At 40.4% G+C, this 24,552-nt stretch overlaps 1 protein-coding gene across 1 annotated transcript; it reads right to left on the bottom strand.

Moving 5' to 3' along the window:
• Window positions 1–1,002: 1,002 nt before the first annotated feature.
• Window positions 1,003–24,451, bottom strand: RAB18 (RAB18, member RAS oncogene family). The gene is made up of 7 exons (XM_001506557.6): window positions 24,290–24,451; window positions 18,975–19,030; window positions 11,538–11,599; window positions 5,679–5,751; window positions 3,977–4,095; window positions 3,833–3,899; window positions 1,003–2,324 (listed from the first exon to the last, which is right to left on the bottom strand). The coding sequence occupies exons 1-7, from the start codon at window positions 24,355–24,357 to the stop codon at window positions 2,149–2,151; spliced, it is 621 nt and encodes a 206-aa protein (XP_001506607.1). The 5' UTR covers window positions 24,358–24,451; the 3' UTR covers window positions 1,003–2,148.
• Window positions 24,452–24,552: the final 101 nt, after the last annotated feature.

The raw sequence follows: 24,552 nt of genomic DNA on the forward strand, positions 1-24,552 counted from the left end.
TAGATTCTAATATAGAAAAAGAAAACTTCAGGCCTCCCAGCCAACAAAGAAAATTTCAGGTAAACAGTTCTTCAGTAGCAAGACATTGAGAGAGAAGATCTTGCTAACACAGGCACAGCATAAAGAACTCTAATGCAAATATAGAGCTTTAATGTAAAATGAGCAGGGATTACAGGTACACCCTGTGGATTAACTACCCACTTTAAGTTTACAGCATTAGTATTAATACATTATTTGCTGAACATGTGGCATGTGTAAAACTACAATGCTGACAAACCGATGTAAAGTAGAAGGCAAAATTCTTCAAGTGTAGACCATTTATCAGAAAATCTGAATTGTTGAGAAATGAGCTTTTTAAAAGCCACTCTGCAATACTAACAGACAAAAGACATATTAGCCATGTTTTGATATGTAAAAGAAACTGCCCAAGAGCCTATAAATTGAATCATTAATTTAACCTCCAACTAGCTGTGGGATATTATAGTGATTGCTTTTATATTAATTCAATCATATTTATAGAACACTTGCTATGAGCAAAACATTGTATCAAGTGCTAGAGAGAGTATAATACAACAGACACATTCCCTGCCCACAATGAGCTCACAGTCTAGAGGGGGAGACAGACACTAATATACATCAATTATGGATATATACATATGTGTTGCAGGGATGGGAAGGAGGACGAATGACAGGAGCAAGTGAGGGCGATCAGGGTGATGCGAAAGGGAGCGGGAGAAGCGGAGAGGAGGGCTTAGTCAAGGAAGGCTTCTTGGAGGAGATGTGCCTTCAATAAGGCTTTGAAGTGTGGGAGAGCAATTAACTGCTTGATAAGAGGAGGGAGGGCATTTCGGGCCAGAAGAAGGATGTGGGTGAGAGGTCAACCTCGAGATAGACGAGATCGAGGTACAATGAGAGTATAAAGAGCACATACTATCTTTGCTTTAAAGTATCAATATTAATCAAACCGCAAGCATAAAATTCACAAGAATACAAAGGCAAGAGTTTAGAAAATGGAATACTGTGGAAAAAATTTATTAGTCTGTACAAGTTTTGATAAACCATTGGTTGCTTGCTACAGTAAACCCAAGATATTACAACAGTATTTTCCCCATACATATTAAGAGTCCAGAATAGGTCTTTCCTCAAGTCACCTTAGTGAGTGTGTGTGTCTCCACTCCCTCAAAACAAGGAAATAGAATTCCAAATATCACCTAGCCATATACAGTAACTATATAATAGAGATCTTCATAGCAACAAGCTAGCTATAGTTGATATACTCAAACACACTACCAACATTTAGAAAAGAAGTATTGGCTTTAAAATGTGGTATGCATGTTTCACAATAAGAACAAGTTATCCATACCCTTCTAGAACCAAAATGAAAATAAAACCATAGTATCACTCTGTCAGATGCTGCATTATGAAAACTGCTGTGTCAAAGTGCTTTGAATCTACCATAGAAACCACAGGATTAAAACCCCAGCTAGGTAACTGAGTTATTGATTGAGGTGGATTAAAAAACAATGTAGTTCCCAATTATGTTCAACTTCCCAATGCTAATTTAGAAGCATCATCAGAACAAATGCAGTTGATAAGATGGAGGTCATACTATGAAGGGAATCAATTTTGCTTAGTATTAAAGAAAAAAAATCGGTAACAGCCAGCTTCCTGTAAGAGCTGAGTGATCATGCTATTTCTGTAATACTTGCAAATAAATTTACCAGGAATAGCTCTGTTGCACTTATAGCTCCCAGTATTCTTAGGAGTTGTGCACGAGAAGCAATTCAATAATCAGACAAAAAAGCATTTAACTATACAAAAGGAGACCAAGAGCAGAGAGTGTAGCAATGTATAGTTGCTAGATGGTGTTTTTAAAAATTACATGATGAATGAATGACATAAAACTGAGTGCACTTATTAATGCAAATCAATTTTACGCTGCATAAAAACCCAAAATTGCAAACTGTGCATGCTTACTATAACATTTTACCAGGGAAAGCTGATGAGTATGGTTTTTTTGTACAAATGTTCATTGCCATGGTACGAAACAAATATGTGCAAACTGCAAGGTCCCTAAAATAGCAGTTAATGAGTTTATATACAGAAAGGTGTCTGATTAAATATGCAAGAGATAGCACTTCCCAGAGTTTATAACACAGAACAATATCCACCACAGGCTCCTCCGCCATGGCCTTCTTCCCCATGCAATAGATTCACCCCTCGGTTCTGGTTTTCACTTTCCCAGAGCCCGGGGGTCTGGATGATCTTTTCAACGAGTTCTTCAAAGGCACACTGTACTCCATCACAGGTTTTTGCACTTGCCTCTGAAATCAACAAAAGAAATATTTTCTTCTCATTTCTCTTCAACCAGTGTTTAGGTTAAAAACACTAAGAGTAAAATAATCTGGTTAAAGTGTTAAAATCTGATCAATAACTGAAATTTTTCTCTGGCCATATCTGATCTGAATTAATTTTAGCTTTACTTACCAGTTTTTTGAGCGGTATTCCTCATTCTTTTCAGACTGGAAGCCCTCAGGTATTGAGCCTAGCATCTTAAATTGCAACATGCATGTACAGGCATGCTTGACAAGCTTGGGAAAATTCAAGATGGCTACAGGGCTAAATTCCTGGGCAGAAATGTAATTATCTTAATGCATGCTCATCAGGAAACCATGGTCTTACAGATGATTCTTATTCAACAGTCATCTTACTCCATATATACAGGAGACCAAATAGCAAAATAAATAGTCAAAATTCAAAAGTGCAAATCAACTTTCATACAAAGCAAACATCTGAAGTTAAAGGGGGGTGGTGAGGAAGGGGAATCAATTCAAAGACATTCTACCCCGTTGGTAGTTTCAGGTGGGGCACCAAAAGCTTCAGGGCCTACTTATGGTCCAGAAGCCCTAAGAATTACCAATACCACTGGCCTATGCCCTAGAGTCCCAGAGGGCTTTGGAGCCTCTAAAGACCAGAGCCATCCTACAAAGTCCTCTTTTGGGTGGCCAAGAGTCTTCCTGAAAGCCATGTTCTACCCACCCCTACCTCCCTCATCCATTTCAGAAGGTTCAAGGTGGTCCAGAAGAGGCTAGAGGGTATGGGATCCCTTGGTTCAAGATATTTACAAGCTTTGTAACCTTTGGAGAAGATAAAGATGGAGGATGATCCACGAACAATGTGAACCCCCAGCATAAGCTCTTCCTCACAGACAAAATGAGATCCCTGGGTTCAGGGCAGGGCTGGCCCAAAACCCTAAAGTGACCATCCCAACTTACAAAAGGCACCAATCCCACCCCTCAAACAATTCACTGAGCTGAAAGTCTGGTAAAAAAATAAAATTAAAAAAAATGGGAGGAGTAGGATTTTGAAGAGGAATTGATAATATAACACTCCTCTATGGCTAGGCCTTATTGACAGTCACTTCACCTCTGTGGCTGATGTCTGATAATTGCTAAAAATAGTTTAATGTTGTAATATCTAATGTACTTTTCACTGAGAGAGGCTTAAAGCATTCAGACTTGATAAAGACACACAAAAGGGCTTAACATGATAACATTCGTAGAGATACAGAAGATAAGATTTCTCATGCCCTTTCACGGTTTGTCTCCCTTAATCCTGAATATCCCTGTAATATGAATCATTTGGGTTCAGCTGAGTGAGTCACACTCTAAAATCCAAGAAAATGTCACTAAAAGCTCTAGAATTGAGACTTTCTCCTTTTCCAACCCAATGCTCTTTTCCTCTAAGTTATACTTTCCCTGAAAGTTATGCTACTTTAATATCTATCATTTCAGGAGAAACTCTTATTATGAGAATGCACACACATACTTACCTATAAACAACATGGAATGCTTTCGTGCAAATTTTAGACCTTCGTTTCTATCAACTTCCCGATTTTCCTGAAAGAAAAACTTGTTTATTAGTAAAAACTTCTGAAGCATAAAGATGAGCTGTACTAATGTTTATGCCTTCTTACCTTATCAATTTTGTTTCCAACAAGCATTTTCACTATGTCATTCCTTGTGCAGTATGTTTCCAATTCATTTAACCAATTATCCAATTTAACAAAAGTGTCTCTTCTCGTAACATCATAAACTGAAACAGAAGGTTTATTCCTTATTTTTAATTAAATTTTACAACAAAGACCTAATCCAACATGCACCACATTTTTCACTACATCAAAAAGTCTTTTTTTAAAATATTACTAATGTCCACTGTATCCTTTTAGATGTAAATCTAAAATCAGTTCTCTCAACTGTCTGGAATGGCTTAGAAGTGGCCTTATTTCCCCCGATTCGGGCATAATCTTCTTGAGGGACCTTTATGCCTGAAATGAAGTGTTCTGCTGAACTGGAACGGTCATTGTCAAACATTAAATAGCTGATTTAAAAAAAAAATCTCTGCAGAGGACAGAGGTCTCTGCGGTCTAAAAATGAGAACTTGATAAGTTTTTGCTCTATTTCCTTGGCCTAAATCTTTGTCAGCTCATGGCATAATGAACTCGAGAAGCAGCGTGGCTCACTGGAAAGAGCACGGGCTTTGGAGTCAGAGGTCATGGGTTCAAACCCCGGCTCTGCCACTTGCCAGCTGTGTGACTTTGGGCAAGTCACTTAACTTCTCGGTGCCTCAGTTCCCTCATCTGTAAAATGGGGATTAAGACTGTGAGCCCCACGTGGGACAACCTGATTCCCCTGTGTCTACCCCAGCGCTTAGAACAGTGCTCGGCACATAGTAAGTGCTTAACAAATACCAACATTATTATTAACATTATTATTAACTCACCATTATTTCTAGATATGTCTACAAGACCAAGTCTTAAAAGATGGAGGACTGAACAAATCTTATGTCTTATTTTTACATGTAACATTTGGTACTTTTCTTGTTTGGCTGGTGAAAAGAGAATAGCATAAAGCTTCAAATGGCATAATGGAGTAATAAAATATCCAATACCATAAACAGATTCCCAGCCCTTTACCACATATACCAAAAGACTTTCTAATACTATATTAGAAAACAATCTTTTCCCATATGCAGGAAAATATTTTCTGCCGTGGTCCTAGGTTGCTCAACTTGCCCACTGCATCTTTTCATAGCTAGATAAATAGCACTGAAAGAGAGACTTTTTGTTGGACACGGATCATTGTGAATGCAAGCACCATCAAGGCAAAAGTGTTACTAAGAGGGACGTAGAGGAAGGAACAGCAATCATAAAATAATTAATCCAGTGTGCTGCATGCTATCCAGCCTAAGCAAGACCAGCATTGTTAGCAGCACCAAGACTAGGTGGAATTTTGGGTTCCAGCAGGGACAGGCTGTAACTAATTTCATGCTTTGGCAAATCTCATAACAGGACCCTAGGTTATTAATAAGCAATGATATTTACTGGGCAGGCATTACCTGCCCACAGTGAGCTTAGGTAGCATGAGTAAGCTCATCCTCTAGACTGTAAGTTCATTTTGGGAAGGGAGCATGTCTGCTAATTGTATTGTACTCTGCACATAATAAATGCTCCATGAACACAATTGATTGATTAGATAAACACTAATGTTGGCCCTGGAAAAGTGAGAAATATACAGTATTTGTAAAAACTTGTTTGAGCGATATTCTAGAAAAGGCAATTCCAACCACCTATTCTACATCAGTGCAATACTGAACAGCATGCTAAAGGAAAAGCTTACCTAGTATAACACCTTGGGCACCTCTGTAATAGCTTGGTGTCAGTGTTCTGAACCGCTCTTGACCCGCTGTGTCCTAAAAGTGACAATCAGAACTGACTGTAAATCTTATGCAATAAATCTTTTCATCATCTTTTAACTACTAATGTAAAATAAATCTTGATTTCAAGACTGGAAGAGCCCCAAATACTATTACTTTGGAATGTACTTCCAATAGCACAGCAATCCAGATACCAAGATTTAAACTCAAGAGTAGAAAAGCCACTGATGGCCAAGCTACTTGGGATCCCTCTGCTGACCCACAACAGATGTACGCTATGCAAAATGTAATGAAATGACATCATACATTACGTATGATTACATACGTTTTGCAGAAGCCCCAGAACCTAGACAATTTCACCTGGGTTACCCCAGGGTAAAAGCAAAACTTAATTCATCCCACAATGGGAGGCAGAGCCGAGGCACCTTTAATTGCCTGGCCTCTCTCATAATACCAGGCAGTGAGCGAGGGGTGGGCAAAGAGAGGCAGAGGTGAATCAAGGCATTCAAAACCACAGTGAGTGGAGGGTGAGACTCCAGATCACTTTACAGTCCAATCACCTTGTAGGAGGGGAACCCCCACAAGTCCCCAGGTCGACCAGAGGCCAAGTATGTCAGCTGTGAACTCACGAAAATAAAACTGGTTGTCAATCTTCAAGTCCACACACATTTTGGCATGTACACCAACATAGTAAATATGGCAATGTAGAAACCATTTAGCAAACTGCTGCATACCTCCACCTTCATTAATTTGGATACGCACACACACACACACAAATAGAATTGTTGAGATTTTTGTTTTTAAGTAATTATGGTACTTGTTAAGCACTTTATGCACCATACACCATGCTAAATACTGTGATAGATCCAAGACAATTGGATTGGACACAGTCCCTGTCCCACATGGGGCTCACAGTCTAAGTAGGAGGGAGAAGCATTTAATCCCCATTTTAGAGATCAGTAAACGGACACAAAGAAGTTACGTGACTGGCCCAAGGTCACACAGTAGACATGTGACAGAGCCAGGATTAGAAACCAAGGCCTCTGACTCCCAGTCTGAGGTTCCCTCCACTAGGCCATGCTGTTTCCCTGGGCAGAAAAAAAGTAATTCTTTGCTCATAATCTGAATATGACATTCCATTATTTTGAAGTATCTTGGAAGACAAGTTTAAACCAAAACCCACCACCCACCAGAGGTTTTGTGGCTTTGGGAGAAAAAAGCTCCAGGGGAGGGAGGAGAATGATGCTGGAAAAGGGAATGACAAATACGTACTTGAGTCCTCTATTCTGAGTCAGTTTTTTAGTTTTCAATTTATGACATTCTCTGTCCTTTAATTTTTTTTTTTGGTCCCTCCCCCAACCACCCTGGGAATTTTGAGGCTGGAGAGTGTTACTGGAATGAAAATTTCAGTTTGTGAGGCACATGATTGGGAGCATTCATTCCAGCAGCCAAAAGGAGAGCAGATGGAAAGGCATCAACAGCTGGTGCATGATGGATTGAGACAGTTCCCTGAAAAGAGTAACTGGCAATTGAATTAGTGATAAACAAACACTGCTTATATGGTTATGTCCCTATGAATGGTTTTAAGAACCAAGTATCTTCAGCTGAATAGGTGCTACTTCATTTCTACGTAGGGTTCCTCTAAACTTAAGCAGGTCAAAGAAAAGATCAATACCCTTCCCAAAGATGAGACTGATTGGAAGAGGAACAATGACGCTTGGATGTGGGCTGGGTTTTAACAATGGTCTCCTTACCCAATGTGATGAAGTTCTCAACTGGAACTGGTGAACATTTGGGGACCTATGTCTTAAACTAGATATCACGAGATGCAGCGTGGCCTCAGGGAAAGAGCAGGGGCCTAGGAGTCTGAGGCCCTGGGTTTTAATCCCAACTCCACCTCTTGTCTGCTGTGTGACCTTGGGCAAATCACTTAACTTCTCTCTGCCTCAGTTTCCTCATCTATAAAATGCAGGATTAAGACTTCGAGCCCCATGTGGGACGTGGACTGTGTCCAACCTGATGAACTTTTATCTACTTCAGCACTTAGAAGAGTACCTGGCACATATTAAGCACTTAACTACCATTTAAAAAACAAACACAAAACAAAACACTTAGACCACATATGACTATCCTATGCTTCATCCTAAATAGAGAACAAAACTTTTCAATTGAGTATCTCTAGAGAATGAGTTTAGAGCAGATGGAGACAACTGATATGGTTTTTATGGTTTGTCAACTTCTAAAAAAAAGGCAATTGTACTTTCCAAGCACTTAGTGCAGTGATCTGCACACACTAAGCACTCAATAAATACAACTGAATAAATAAAAACTAAAAATATGGAGGATGAAGTCGTAGTGCCAATCAAAAAAAAAGAAAACCCCAAAAAGAGAAAGGAAAGAAAAGAATCAACACTCTCCTATTACCATAAGTGACAATGAGCCTCAGGAGTCAATCCAATATCCTGTTAAGATATTAAAGGGCATCCTTTGAGGTTAAAATGAGAGTTATGCAAGGCTGCTTCATTGCTCCAGAACTGTTTGATACTATACCAGACCATCACTAAACTCCCAAAGTAGAATTACCCAAAGAGGTAATCTGTTCAATCTCAGTTAACATTAACCTAAAATTAGGACTGATGCATACTTCCCCAGAAACAAAACTCTAGATTACTGTTGCCATCTTTACTGTAGTCTATGAAAAAAATGGGATGATCTACTAAGTGCCGAAATGACTAGGGAACTTCATCAAAATGCTCTTAATGAGCAAATTAAAACCCTAATAATTCAATTTCAAAGGCAGTTATTACAGGATGAGCATTATTTCCCATGTCTAGGAAGTTTTTCAAAGCAAGCAGCCATTAAAGAAGAAATTCAACCTTTCCTCAAGAGTCCAGGAGCAATTTTTGGCCATTAAAACAAGTTTCAGAAATTAGCTCATTTCCCCCCAGAAAGATACAACATATAATCTGATAAATACAATAAGCTCTCTCCTCCTGGAAAGTCTTTTGAAAGATGTAATGAATGTGACTGTACCATGTCATCAAGTGTTCATTTAGCACTCCCTATTTAACTGGGGACTTGGAGATACAAACTGTTTTAGGCAATCCCAGATTTGCACCATTCGTGTAAAGCTGTAGACAGGTTCTCTGGGAGTGTGGGAGCCAGAGCTGAATCTCCCCCATCACTGCAGGGATTTGGGGAGGAAAGAAGTTTAAAGGTTTTAGTAGTGTCTTCAGCAGGATTACAGGTGTCTTCTGCTAGACAGAGACAAGCATCAGAGCTCTCCAATATAGCTCCTGCAACCTCGACACATTTTGGAGGGGGAAGGGTTGGGAGTTCTTGCAGTCCACAATCTCTTCCAGTCCTCCCTCCACACCCTAACATCTTGAAAGTTGTATCACAGACTCCTTGCCTGAATTAGTTCTCAGAATCACATACCAGAGAACCCGCCTACATGCAGCAGGCTACCATACTATGACTTGGAGACTTAATTATACTAACATTTTCTCATCTGACCAACTGACCAACTGAAAATGAAATATAACTCCTACTTCACTTTCTTGGACCCTAAATGAGAATTCAAGTAGCTTTAGATTCTAAAAAGAATTTGGCAAATATTATATACCCTCAAACTCAATGGAGTTAAGCACCATTGGTTTCACAGTTCTATCAAGAAAATAACAAAAACCCACTACATCCAATTCCCCTATTACACAGGGGTGGATTTTTGCCACACTCTGGGTTACGTAAAACTCATGTCATAATACCCACGTACAAAGTCACATATATGTATGTAACCATGTCATTGGACTCCTACTCATACTGCAAAAATCATTATTATTGACTGAACAGCTGCTGTGTCAAGAACACTGTACTAAGCACTTAAGAGTAAAAGTGAATTACTAGACATGATCCCTGCCTTCAAGGAGATAATCTAGTCAGATAGAGACTAAAATACATTACATATACAAGTGTAAAATAAATACAGAACGAAGTACAAAAATATCTATACCTTGGGGTGGAGGGATAGGGAGACTGAGTGCCCAAGTTCTTAGTGATACAGAGTGCTGAAATTGCAGTTGGGGACCTTAAAATGGGGAGATTAGAAATCATATTGGGGGAGACCTTGCAGAGGAGATGTGATTTCAGAAGGGTTTTGACGATGGGGTGGGCGGCTGCCTTGTTGGATACGGAAGGAGATGAAGTTCCAGGCAGGAGGGATATATTAAAAAAGAGGTCGGCAATGACAGATGAGACTCAGGCACAGTGAGAATGGATAAAAGGAATGAAAAGTGTAATCTGGGGTGATGTGGGGGAAAAGAGTGAATAAATCAGAGGGAAAGAGCTGATTGAGTACCATAAAGTCAACGGGTAGGAGTTTCTGCTTGAGGTAAAGAGGAATGTGCAATTTTAGAGATTTTTGAGGAGTGGGCACATGAAAGTACATCATTTGAGAAAAAATGATCCAACTTGATATTACAGACTAAAAAAAACTCCAATCATGTTTTAGAATGATACACAAATGGAGATTTTTGCAGTTTATTCTAAACAGAGGAAAAATGTGTGAGGGCTGCTTGCTACTGCAGAATTACTAGAACTACATCATTCAACCCCTCAAAAAACACCCTGGCGTTTCCATTCCCTCTCAAAGCAAAGAAACAGCATGGCCTAGTGGAAAGTGAACAGGCTTGGGAATCAGAGAACCTGGGTTCTAATCCTGGCTCTGCCACTTCTCTGCTTTGTGTAACCTTTGGCAACTCCCTTAACTTCTGTACCTCAGTAACCTGTGGGACATGGAGTGTGTCCAACCTGATTATCTTATACTTATCCCAGTGCTTGGAATGGTGCCTGGCACATAGTAAGTGCTTAACCGATACCATTAAAAAAAATCTGGTCCCCATTCTGATCTCTTCTGCAGCAGGGTGAGATTGAGCAAGAGCATGAGACCCAGAACTACCATTTACCCTCTGTATTGGGATCTATCATGATCTCTTTCGTGAGTTAGGTGAGGGCAAGTGGCCACATGCCTTCCACACGTTCAAAATGCCAGGGCTGGGGTGATTACGCCCTTTGGAATCTCCACAGTCTTGACTAGATACTGAGGAGCAGGAAACTGCTCCTTTAACCACATCTTGTAGCTCTCATACTATTTATTCTTGTCATTTTATGTGTTTTTCTGTTTAAAAAGCAGAAAAAAAAGTTCCACTTTTTCTTTGCGCATCACCAGCCCTCCCACACTTACATTCCTTGACTGTGAGCCCCTTGAGGACCAGGGTCAGGAGAGAACAGAGAAGAGGCACCCTAACCATCCAGGTGGCTTGGGAATGGTGCTTTTGTGGTCTTGTGGGGTACTGGTCACCATGGTGGCTCAGATTTGGGGGATGGGGGGGGGGGGGGGGGGGGGAAAGAAAAGCAACTAGCTGTTACTAGTTACTACCAGTTGCTAGTAATAGTCTGAAGACTGTAGCTTGAGTCTGGGTAGGAAGGAGAAGGATTTCATATGTTTCTGCATCCCTCCTACAAATTATTATTAATAATATAACTCTCCAGGGTGAAGACAAGCAATACATTCAAGCAAAAAGGGTGTCACAGTCCTCTACTTTTGTTTTCAGCTCTTCTTCAGGTCACTACAATCTAGATGCATAAAGAATAATGTGTCCTTGAGATAGTTTAAGGTTTTTCCCATACTAAAAATCACATTTTTAAAGAAATGAGTATCTGTGGTTAAATCGGTATCCTCTCTTTACACATCTGTGTTAGCCACCAAGAATATGTGAGCTTTGCACCTGTTAATTTAATCACAAAAAGTCTCTCATTCTTACCCATATTGCAAGTTTTGCCTTATTTCCATCAACTGAAATGGTTTTCACCTTGAAGTCAACACCTGGAAATGAAAGACAATTAAATTTCCTATAGACAATGACCAATTTTAAGAAATTACAATGAAATCTCCAAAAAAATGAATAAAAAGGAAACCTGAGCATGCTCTCTGCTATAACTATTCATTTGCTTGAACAAAGCAACTTCTGGAAGATATTTCATGTTGCTCATATCCTCAAATTAAGTCTTTGTTAGCGGGAATAAGTGGGTGCCTATTCTGTATAGGGGACTGCCTACAACTGCAATTATCTTTAGCACTTGGGATAAGACAGCAGAAGTAGAAGACATGATCAAAGAACTTATAATCAAGAGGGAAGACATGTAGACAAGTTAAAATAAGAAGTTTAGAATTATTGATCATATTATCAGAGCCAGGCAACTGAAAGTCAACAAACCTGTTGGCTCACACCACCTGCACCGTCCTCAAAAACAAAAAATCTCTTCCCTCCTGCCTTAATTTTGTTCTTAGGGTCTTATGAGAGCCCTCAAAAACCTCTCCCTTTCTAGAAAAAGACATGGATAAATGCTATCTGGCTCATGTGGGAATAGTAGCTGCCCAAGCTCCCTTTCTAAACAGCAGAATAAGTTGTTTCAGAGACAAAAGATTAACAGAGGAAATTTGGAAGATCTTTTTAATTTATTACAGCCCGCTCTTTAGTAGACTCAGATGAGATTAAGATAGATTTCACAATAATGCAATACCTGTCATTGAACCTGAAATACACAGACCAATTTCAATAGTTCAGGGAAATGGGGGTAGATATTGGGCACAATTTATTAACTGGAGGGGGGGGGCACAGAGAGAGACACAAACACACTCCAAAATCCCCAAGTTAAAACATGGCAGATTTTCCCTTTACACAAGCACCACATTTACTGAATACGCCTTTGGTGTTTACTCTATCCTCCTGGATGGTGCTCAGAATTTTGTTGAATTCTGGGGCTGCAGATGGCTTCGCAGGAAGAGGTGTGCATGCTTGGGTAACCAAAGGCATACGCAGGTTCCTCACCCCTAGTCTTGATAAACCATTCCTAAAAATAGCCATTAGCATTCTCTAAGCCATACATGCCCAACCACCTCATATAACTGACATCTCCAGTGGGAAGGGCTAAACAGGTAATTACTGATAGCTATCAGAACAGAAAAAACTCTCTTTCAGATGGCTCCTGTCTGAGACAGCAAGATGCATTCATTCAGATAGCTCTCCTAGAATGGGGAGGAAAAAACAATCAGTGGGGAAAAGGAAAGGTACTAGGTGAGTGGGAAAGGTGAATGCAGTAGCATCCATTGGTTTCTCCATCACACCACCACCCAGAAGAAAAGGACAAACCACACCAGCCTTTCTCTCAAAGCTAGGGATGCTCCTTTGTTCACGGGGAAAGGAGAATGAGTTCTCCAACAGCATATGCCCAAAAAGGCCAGGTATGTGTTTCTGTGGACCAGCTGTCTTCTTTCTCCAATCCCAGCTGAGCCTCTCATGGAGCAAGGGCAAAGGGAAAGAAAAGGGAACTGCCTTAGGTTTCAATCCCCTCTATAGGAACCCCGTGCAGCCCACAGCTTCCTTAGAGCAGAAGAGGAGCTCACCACAGAACATGGATTTCTGCAAAAGCATAGAAGTTTAATCTATGTCTTCCTGAACATGCCCCAAAATTGCATGTACACAACTGTGGTCTTCATCCAGAAATAAGAACTTTGTTTCAATATAAACACTAATGAGATTAGGAGAAAACAATTCTAACAACCCCCTTTTTAGCCTTTCTATTAAAGCTAAAGTCACTTTACAAAAGGAAAAATTCAGCTATCCCTTAGGTAATATAAACGCTGTGTCCCAAAAAATTTCTAGACCTCCCTGTCCACTCCTTCAACTGGGCCTAGCTCATGTTAGCCCGTTTATCCTCATGATTTTTTCTAAACTTAAAGTTAAGAACTCCTTGTCTTTCACTCAGTTTTATATAATTTTTCCCCTTTTGTGTGTAACCATCCAGTGGCCTGAAATGATTCCTCCAAAATTGCTGCTGGGAACAGCTTGTGGATTGGTCCCTAGCCCAGTCGTCCTGCCTGGGTACAGCTGCCTTAAAAAGCTTTCTATGTCCCACTCTTTCCAAACAAGAATATACTGAGTATCAAAAAGCAGAAGTCCCAGAGTTTGGCTTATCATCTTAAAAAAAATAAAACAAAATGAAACAACAAAACAAAACAAAAAACACTCTGATACTCTCCATCCTCAGACTGCTGACCTCAACTGACCCTAACCCCCAGTTATACAGGTGAAACATCAGAAAAACTCTATGGTACCACATGCTCTGCCTGTAAATTCCCAGAAGACAAATAACCTGAACACTTCAAGGCATGGAAATTAATCTCCTGATCAGTTGTATTCCTTAGCTACCAGTCAAGTTCCAGGAAATTGCTTAAATTACCTCTTCTGTGAGGCACTAATGTTGCATTTTCAAAGTCTAGACTTATTTTATTTAGAATATAAACTTTAATAAATTTTTAGATTTTCCTTGTTTGCCAAACACTTATTCACAAAAATACAGAACCATTTAAAATACTTAAAGGGTAACCTGTGCTAATTGCCACTCCTGAGACTTTCACCATCTGGAGGGTCTCATTCTTTTGCCTTCCTGGGTCAGTTTGAAAATGAAAGCCTATTTCAGTAGTTTGGGAGTTCCTACCTAATATAAGGTGTGCTAAGAGAAGCTGTAAGTACAGAGCCAGTACAATGTTACTGGGCTGGCAGTGTGGCCTAGTAGAAATAACAGAGGCTGGGGAGTCAGAGAAACTGGGGTCTACTCCTGACCATCTGCTGTACAATCTTGGAAGTATTTGCCTTTGCTGTGCCTCAGTTTCTTCATCCAGAAAACAGAGGCTCGATTTTAACTCGATTTTAAGGCAAGCAATGAAGTTCTGTTCAGAATATTTTTTTTTTCCAGGGTGTTAATTTTCCAAAGACTGAACTGTTAACATATGTAACAATATGGATGAAGATATTGATCTTATTTTAAACACCTACACAAAATTACTAGAGGGTAACTTCACTGGGTAAAATGATGCACTAACACCTTTATTTTTAATTAGACGGGAAAATACCAACTTCTATATCACGAATTAAAAAGTATAGGATTGGGAAAAAACAGTTTATATAAATTAAACCCAGATTTGTCAAGTTTGCATAGTAGTCTATGACCACCAGTTACTTCATGATTACCTGCAACTGAAGCCCCACAAGGAGATGAATGACCTTTCCGCCCCAATCTCATACATCACTGAAGACAGGCTGGCCAACCTGAGCAACACAGCTGGCAAGCCCAATATAAATTCAGACAGTTTCATGACTCTAACTACCTTCTCTCACAGAACTCATTTAAAATTGGGGCAGGGTGTCAATTTTCATATGGTTCTCCATGGAACCATAGTCCAAAGACAATTCAAAATGAATTCCATGAGGGTGATCAGGAAATTCCCCTATCCCTTCATTTCGTTTTCTAAATTAATACCAAGATGACCAGTTCCTTTGCCTTTTATCATTGTGGTCTACAATAAGAGAATCTGAATGTTTTACAATGTATCCCTTCACCCAGAAAATTGTTTTGAACATGACAAAACCTCATAACTTGACAGGTGTTAATATAAAACCAATCAATGGTATTTGAGTGCTTACTGTGCACTAAGAACCGTAATAAGAGCTGGGGAGGGTACCAGCCCACAAGGAGCTCATAGACTAGAGGGGAAAGATACTGTTGTAGAGTACGTTAATTTATAATTATACTTTTGACCATCATGAGGGGCTCAGATTTCATGCTTACCTGTTAAAAGAGATAAGGTGTTATACTGTGATTTGATCAGTACTGCAGTGTGCTGGGTATAATTAAGACAGACAAGATATGTAATTTAGGGCAAAGAAGTTGTGGCATAAGTTTAATGTTTAAGCCCTGGGAGCCAAGGGGACCTAAACATAGGACCTATCCACAATAAGACCATTTTCCCCTCAGTAAGCAAACAAGTTTAAAATCTTGTGGGAAGGACTGGGGAAAGGGAAAAAACACCCACACAGTGGGTTGTGGGGAGGAGGAAGTCCAAAGTTTTGCTGACCAAGGTTGATACAAGAGGAAGGCAGTTTCTTGGTAGAGAACCAAGAATGCTCATCTCTCCCTCCTAACCACTGAATCTGGTGAAAAAGCAAACAAGTTTAATGAGACAGGGACCTTTGGGCTTGAGAATATCACATCACTACAGGAACAGCACTGCCGTCATTAGCGACCCACTTAATGGAATTTACAGGAAAAATAAATTTTCCCTTCTGCTACAGTCCTCCCTGCCAATGGGACAATTAGTAGAAAAATTAAGAGGCAGGGCTCTTTGTTACCCAAAGGGAAAAGTGGGTACATTGCAAGAGGATGGGGAGAAGGGTGGGGAAAGGAATACTATCAGAGTGTGTGACAGGATAACTCTAGGCACTTTTATTTCAGCTTCTTCACTAGTGCATTAATGACCTTTAGTGACCTCAACACTTGTCAGCATTATCAACAGTTTTACATGATGACCTGCACCAAAGAGTTACTGCTTACATGGCTAGACAGACCCTAATTCTCTCACCCATAAACGTGACTCACAACCTGCACTGGTAGACAAAATGCACTTACTCATAAGCTTCCCATACTCTGATATCCCTCTTAGATGTTGCCAAAATCATCCCTCAACTGAAACTGTGGCTAAATATTCTAAGGTAGGTCTCAATGCCCCTGACCACAGGGCAGGAGAAGTCAAGCTGCCTCAACCCGGGTAGAAAACTTCATGATGCATGAACTCTTCTGGTCGTTTCCTCAGGTGAATCTTCCCATGCGTGTATCCTTCCTATTTCTTCAGTGCTCCTCCGGCAATTCTTCTCATGGGCTGTGACCAATGATTAACAAGGTCAGAGAAACAGCATGTCTCAGTGGCTAGAGCACGGACCCATGTGTCAGAAGGACATGGGTTCTAATCCCAACTCTGTCAGTCTGCTGGGTAAACTTGGGCAAGTCATTTAACTTCTCTGGGCTTCAGTTGGCTCGTCTGTAAAATGGGGATTAAGAGTGGGAGCCCCCATGTGGGACATGGACTATGTCCAATCTGATTAATTTATATCTACCCCAGTGCTTAGAACAATGCTGGGCACATAGTAATTACTTAAGGAGGACCATTATTATTAAGTACATGAGTACAGATCCTGATAGTGTTGGCTCTGCTCTCACCATTTGATTCCTTCTATCTTCGGCCCGTGAGGCATGCTGAGGGTTTTTACTTCTCTCAATCTCACCTATTATAGGTTAAGCCAAGTCTTTAAGGCCAGAAAGAGGGGATAAAAGTTTGCAAGATGGACAAAATTTAAAGAAGCTGCATTCTGACCTCTCCAGTAAAAGTCTACCAATATGTTACTCAAGGAATGATGGTGAAGTTGGCCCCTGGATTTTTTAACTTAATTTCAATCCCAATCTCCACATTTCTTTTAGATGTGGAAAGTGCATCTGCAGATGAGGTTACAGAGGGAGAATCAAGTGTGGATTTGGATAGTAACCCTGTGTTTGGAACATGTAGTGTGCAGTGCTGAAGTGCTTTGGGGGAAAAAAAACACCCCAAAACCCAAAGGATGTGTTATTTTATTTCAGATTTTCTCATAACACACCTAGTTGGCTATAAAACATTGCTATGAGATGCCCCACTCCCATTTTATGGAGATATTTCCATTCCATTCACTTTTATAGACTACCTATATGATGCGTTGCATTGCTCACCAAAGGCAAGAGGAAGAACCAAAGAGCATGGTTATGGATGAGAGACACAAGGCCCTTGATCTCAAGAAGCTGATGGGAGTTGAGAGGTCAGCAGGCTTAGACTGGGCTATATATTAAATCGCAAAACGAAAGAAAACCTCAGTCAAAGAATTAAGCTGGCAACTTGATATTTAGCTAATTTTTATGCTTTAGATAATAGAAGTATCTGCTAGGAGCCATTGATCTGCAAGAAATTTGATAAATAAGAAGCTATCCTGGTCCAAAGCTTATTAAAACAAAACTTCCATGCTGGGTTTTTTTTTTCTCATTAACCAGCTATAAGGAGTTACTGTCCATTCAGGTACTTCCAGAGTTGCATACTGTTACAATATTCTAATATTTCTTTGTCTAGATTTTAATAAGCCCTTCACAAGCAAAGGATGAATAGTTATCTAATAATAATAATAATAATAATAATGGTATTTTCTAAGTGCTTACTGTGTGCCAAGCACTGTTCTAAACGCTGGGGTAGATAACAGGATAATGACATGGGGCTCGCACTTTTAATCCCCATTTTACAGTTGAGGTAACTGAGAAGTTAAGTGATTTGCCCAAGGTCACACAGCAGACAAGTGGCGGAGGTGGGATTAAAACACACACCTTCTGACTCCCAAGCCCGGGCTCTTTCCACTAAGCCATGCTGTTTCTGTCCCATCACAATGGACACTATTGGATGGAGTTCCCTCCAGAATGCCTCTCACACTCACCACAGTGGTACCTTTAGTAGTCACAATGGACCCACATCAGGTGACTGAGCAATCAAAATGCCACTCCCAACTCCTCACTTTTCCCCCAATACTCACAAACTCTTAAAATGTTTGTATAGTAAAGTGCACATTTTACAAATGCCAATAACAGTCTTCCTAAAATCTTGAGAAGCAGGGTTGAGCTTAAATTTCCTTCTGGTTAGACATTAAAGAGTTGCTGTTCCCATCTTAGAAGAATAGCTAATATAAATGTTGTGATATTCCTTTAAAAAACAGATTACTGATGAACTCTGGCAGTGATTTTAAGCATAAAACTCTCTATGGATTCTAATGCAAGTCTATTTCAAGATGAAGGGCCCACTGTGACCAAGTTGTAAAGATCTGATAATTATATTTACTACACAAATGAAGCTCTCCAATTTTGATTTCAGTCTTCTGGGCTCCCAGACACTAACAGATCTCGTATCACTCAAATGCCAAGTACTATTTCAGATCTAAAGAGTTAATTCTGAGCACACTGAATAGAAATTAATTTATCCTAGAGGCTAGGTAAGAAAAATACCATCACAGGTTTGGTTAACAGAGAAATTGAAGATAACATAGCCTCGCTCAGTTACAATACCCACTTTTCTACAGATTTTCATAATAACTGAGACCTAGAATTATTAAGGCTAAAATTTGAGAGAACAAAAATAGATATGCATAATCTACTTTAATAGAGGGGATAATCCTATTTACTTATGACTTTAAAAAATCATATTACTAGTTTTGAAGCAAAGGATACCTTCTTCTAATACACACATTATATTTAAAGGTACCATGCCATTACTTACAAGATTTTTCCCCACCAAGTCTTACCTATTGTTGCTGCAAGCTCTGGATCAAAGGTATCATCTGTGAACCTCAACAGAAGGCTGCAAGAGATGTTAAGACAAAATTTAAGGAAATATATTCTTGAAGATTCTCCGCAAATCATAGGAAAAAAAAAGCAGCAGCAGCCACTAGATCAGCATGGAAACCCATTTATAGTTGAGTGAAAAAAAATGGTACCCACTTTGTGCAGCATGTGACTGTGTGCCATTCACAATCAGGTCTTCATGGAAGCAAGGATTTTTTGTGCTGTTTTAAAGACACACTCTTCAAGAAGATAGCAGGATAGTGACCAATTTTATGAAAGGGCTTAACTGCAAAGTTAAATTTCTCAACTGGTCTATTTTTCCCTCTTCCCCCCACTGCCCACATTTTAACTCAAATAGAATGATAGAACGCTTTCTGTTTTTACATAAAATAGTTACTTATTGAAAAACCTGAAACCTTGTCATCATTCGCCATAGATCTATACCTATTCCCCTCACCCAATAAAAAAAGGTGTAGTGCACGAAATGGTATAGACTATAAACTTGTTGGGGGGCAGGGATCATGTCTACCAACTGTTATACTCTGAAGCACTTAGTACAGTGCTCAGCACACAGTAATTACTCAAATACCCAAGATTAACCATCAATCTGGTACCATAAAATCAAATTTTCCCTCAACTTCTGATGAGTAATTTTTTTCATGTAAATGATGATAAATGACTGTATTTAAGCACATACTCTGTTCCAAGCACTTAACTAGACACTGTGGTAAATGCAAGATAATCAAGTTAGAGATGTCCCCTTTCCCACATGGGGATTTGACTATATGTGATAGCAGCAGATTTTTCAAAGAAATCTTTGGGGCTTTTAGGAGGAATAAAGATGTTTACTATTCATTTTCTCTACTTCCCTGCTATCCAACTCAGGTTATGCTCATTCCACTAAAAAAAGTGCATTATATTATCACATCTTAGCACAGAATACTAGGTTTCCCTACAAAAGCATTCCTCTCAAAGGAGCAAGAACAGATATTGAATCCCCATTTTACAGATGAGGAATCTGAGGCACAGAGAAGGTAAATGAGGTCTCACAGCAGGTAAATGGCAGAGCCAGGATTAGGACTTTTAGACCTATGCTCTTTCCATTAGGCTAGTCTACTTTTTGATGATGTGGTCTCCCATGAAGAATGATGGGTGAGTCTTGGTCCTACAACAAAACACTAGGATCCTGAATTCAGTCCTGGAGGCTCTTTATGTTAGGAGTTAAAAGTCTAGGGCCCTATTCGTATTTCATATTGTGAATGGTAGGTGATGAGTGAGGTTGCTCACCATAATTTAGGGAAGAGAGGAAAGAGAAAAAAAACAAGCTACTTGCAAAGGAAAGTCCAATAATTCACCTATTATCATTCACTGAGGAGCAGGAAGGGATTTCCCTAATGACTCCACTGTGACAACATTCCTTTTTTATGGTATTTGTTAAGCATTTATGTGCCAGTCACTGTATTAAACATTGGGGTAGATACAAGAGAATGAGGTTCAACAGAGCCCATGTCCCGCATGGGGCTCATAGTCTTAAATCCTCAATTTACAGTTGGGGGGAACAAGAACAGAGAAGTTACATGACTTGCCCGAGGTCACACAGCAGACAAGTGGTGGAGCCAGTTCCAGCACTTGAACCAAAATCTGAATGAGAACAGGGAAAGCAGCTTTCACTGCACAAGGGTAGAATATTCAGATTCCATTTATAAGTAAATTCCATTCACTGTGAGCAAAGATTAGAATGTGAGGCAAATTAAAAAGTGGTTTTTTTTTTAAATCTACAATAAACTTCCAGATTAAAGATAAAGACCCTGTGATTATTTTAAAACTTTGGAGAGGAAGGTGATGGAATGAGCAGAGGATGTATTATTATTGGGAGCAGCAGATTCTTCAATTAAATCTTTTGGGTTTAAGAGGAGTAAAGATGTTTACTATTCACTTTCTCTACCTCCCTGCTACAGCTATCCAACTCAGATTATCTTCACTCCATCAAAAAAAAGTGGGTCCTACTATCACAGCATAGCAAAGAACAGCATACTAAACTTCCCTACAAAAGCACTCCTCTTCTAGCATTTCTCTCTTTCAATACCTCTTAGGTACTTAAAGATTTTAAAGTAAAGGAATACATTTTACTGACTTCAAGGAATATAAATGGTTAAAGACAAATACAAATAGATGAGTATGTTACACTATTATTTAGAAAATTCTGAGACCTCAGATTATTTGCCAACTTGTTTTTTCTGCCCTGTGATCCCAAAATTTTGGCATAAATTGATACTTTTTACCTTTCATTTGAGACATCTTCTGTAAAATTACTTTCTGCATGTGCATTCCTCCCCAGTGCTTTGCACACAGTAAGTGCTTAGTACTACCTAGTAATATTATATTTTCTCCACTGATGCTAAAAAATGGAGGATGTTACAGAATGTTCAGGGGTGACAAGACATGGAGTGACAAAAACTTCCATTCTGCAACTACATAGTGCAGGCTTACAAATGAACACATCCACAAAAATGTAGCTAGCCAGTTTTTAAAAACCATTCATTCATTCGACTGCATCCATTGAGCACTTACTGTGTGCAAAGCACGTACTAAGTGTTTGGGAGAATACAACACACCAGCCAGCTCTTTACCATCGAATTACAATAAATGTGCCCACATAAGAGATGTTTTATAGAGGGAAATTTGTCAGCCTTCATTTTGATCAGAAAACTTCCGGTTTGTCATCTTATTTTTTAAAGTCAAGGTAAAGAACATTATTGCTGCCTTGACAGAGTATAACAAAGTGTTGACATATTTGTCAGAACCAAGTAATGATGCAGCAAGTTATGGCAAGTTTCTTTTGAGGCTTGACACACATTTGTTTAGAAATCCATTTTGTGAACTAGAGTAGAGAACCAGCCACCATTTTGAAACATCAATTCCTTCAGTTTGAGAATAAAGATCTTACATTCTTGTGATGAACATGATTAGTGCCCCTGATGACTTTACAAAAATAAGCTGCCCTTTATTTCACTTTTCTAAGCTAAAAATGAAGTAGGAGGGGTAATTACTGGGGTATTTCCCACAAATGCTAAGACTTTCCTTTTGTTCTGCTTTAATTCAAGGCCCAGAAGTGAACTTTTGGCCTAGTATGAGTCAGTTCGAGTTTTTCCTTGACATTTAACTTTTAAAAATATATTTTATTTAAATAGGAGCATAACCTTCCCATTTAGTAAAAGGTATCATTAAATGTCCAGTTGGGTAATGGTATTTAAGCACTTACTGTGTACACAGCACTACATCAAGCACTTGGGAGAGTAAAATAGTTGGTAGACACAATCCCCAAAAACTGTCATAACTGTGGTATTTTCCAAAATCGTGGACCCCAGAGATCTAGAACTTAAGAAGCAAAGACTTTAGATCCAAAAAGTCCTCACAAAAATACCCTTCTCGGAATATATACCTTCTTACACAAAATTTCATTAGTTTTATGGCTATACTTATTCCATCTGAAAATCTTATACTGTCATTTTTGATACTCATAGTTGATGTCTCTCTCTCAGACACACAAATTTTAATGGGGATATCCCGATTTTATCCATCAGCAGAATGGCCAACCTAGACCCTGGGCGCTCTTCAAAATTTTTACCACCTTACCTCCTATCAAGAGGGTGAACTGAATAATGCAGAATAATGTTCTTTTCACCTAAAAACAGAAAATGCTACAGGATACAGCACCATACAGCCTACCGAATCACTAGGTGGTGAATGCATTTTTAGCAATGAGCCACAGTTTTAGGTAAATGCTTATTTCTAGGGCTGTCAAAGGCAGTCTTAATATTAACAAAAGCTAAAATGAAAGATTCACCTTGAAATTTTTACCCTAGGGGATCAAAGAGACTCTTCCCATAACAGGCCGAGGGCATTCTGGAATTAGGAGTTTGTTGATCTATGAAAGCTGCTGGCAGCGCTTAGAACAATGCTTGGCACATGGCGAGCGCTTAACAATGTTGGTATTTAAGCGCTTACTGGAATTAGGAGTTTGTTGATCTACGAAAGCTGCTGGCAGCGCTTAGAACAATGCTTGGCACATGGCGAGCGCTTAACAATGTTGGTATTTAAGCGCTTACTATGTGCAGAGCACTGTTCTAAGCGCTGGGGTAGATACAGGGTCATCAGGTTGTCCCACGTGAGGCTCACAATCTAAATGCCCATTTTACAGATGAGGTAACTGAGGCACAGAGAAGTTAAGTGACTTGCCCACAGTCACCCAGCTGACAAGTGGCAGAGCCGGGATACAAATACCATCATTATTAGTCATAATCAGGTGGCCCAGGAATGACTTCAGATAAAGACCTTGTATCAAACCATGGCGATCGGGATATTCCTGAAACGATTTGGGAGAGGCGGATCTGCTGGTTGTTCAAAAGGCCAAAGTTTACCCGTAACTCTAATGACCAGCTGCTCTGGCTAACAGCGTCAGAAATATATATATATATACACGCATGTATGTGTGTGTGTATATATACATATATATATATATTTTGGGTTAAATGCAAAACGCCTCCTTCACCCTCCCCGCCACAAAAAAACACCGGTTGTTTTTCTCTCCTGGAATGACGTGGCATAAGTACACATCCAGGTCCTTAAATTAAAGGGAGGGTCCTGCTGAAGCTTATTAAGAATATACCCGCCGTGGACACTTAATTATGTGGGGCACAAGTTTACCAACTACTCCAAATACGGGGCAAATCCGTCGCCCTTCAACGGAAAAGCTGCTACGACCGACTAGACCAAGATGTCTGGAAGGGGGAGGAGGGGCACTGGGGAGTTGGGAGGAATTTTGACGGATCAGTGGATGGACGAGGCGACGGCCCAATTTCTGGTGGAAGAGAGGAAGGAAGGAGGCCCCAATGCGGGTTCGTTCCCGGTGATTCGTCCCCCAAAGCCTGTGCAATGTGGGCAGGAGCGACCGCTCACCAAGCCCCCCTAGGCCCCACCACTCCCCAGGAAGGGGGTTCGTCGCGGATTTCCCAAGGCAACTGCGGGGAAGACAGCGAGGGCCCGGCGGGAGACGACGGGCACGGAGGAAAGGAGGGCTGGGGAAAGGGGAAAAGGAGATGGGAGGAGAAGGCAACGACGGGAAGCCCGAGGAGGGCCAAGCCAACCTGGCAGGGCTGCAGGGACCCCCCAGGCCTCGCAGGCCTCGCAGGCCCCGCCATTGGCCTTCCCCCCGTCCGGTCACGGAGCAGTGAAAGGACGGCCACCCCGCCCGTGTCCCTCAGGCCCACCTCACCTGGATTTGCCCACCCCGCTCTCCCCAATAATTAAAATCTTCAGGGTGGTCAGCACGTCCTCGTCCATCCTGCCCTCACTCGCCGCTCCGCGCCCCAGCTGACCGCCTCTCGCCTCAGTCTCCCCTGTGCCGAGGGGAGCTGTCCGCGCATGCGCGCCGTAGCCCTTTTTTTCACCGGCGATTGCGCACCCACACCGACTCGGCCCCGCCCGGAGCTTTTGCGCCTGCGTATTCCGAGCGCTTCGAGTTCAGCCCGACTGGGT

Source organism: Ornithorhynchus anatinus, chromosome 13 (assembly GCF_004115215.2).
Source record: "Ornithorhynchus anatinus isolate Pmale09 chromosome 13, mOrnAna1.pri.v4, whole genome shotgun sequence".
NCBI lineage: Eukaryota > Metazoa > Chordata > Mammalia > Monotremata > Ornithorhynchidae > Ornithorhynchus > Ornithorhynchus anatinus.

What these genes read in the sequence shown, in the direction of transcription:
- RAB18 (XM_001506557.6), bottom strand. Translation starts at nt 24,357, where the DNA reads ATGGACGAGGACGTGCTGACCACCCTGAAGATTTTAATTATTGGGGAG. An exon ending in AGAGCTTGCAGCAACAATAG is followed by an intron (nt 11,600 to 18,974) that starts GTAAGACTTGGT and finishes TTTCATTTCCAG; the next exon opens with GTGTTGACTTCAAGGTGAAA. An exon ending in TTGGAAACAAAATTGATAAG is followed by an intron (nt 3,900 to 3,976) that starts GTAAGAAGGCAT and finishes TTTTTCTTTCAG; the next exon opens with GAAAATCGGGAAGTTGATAG.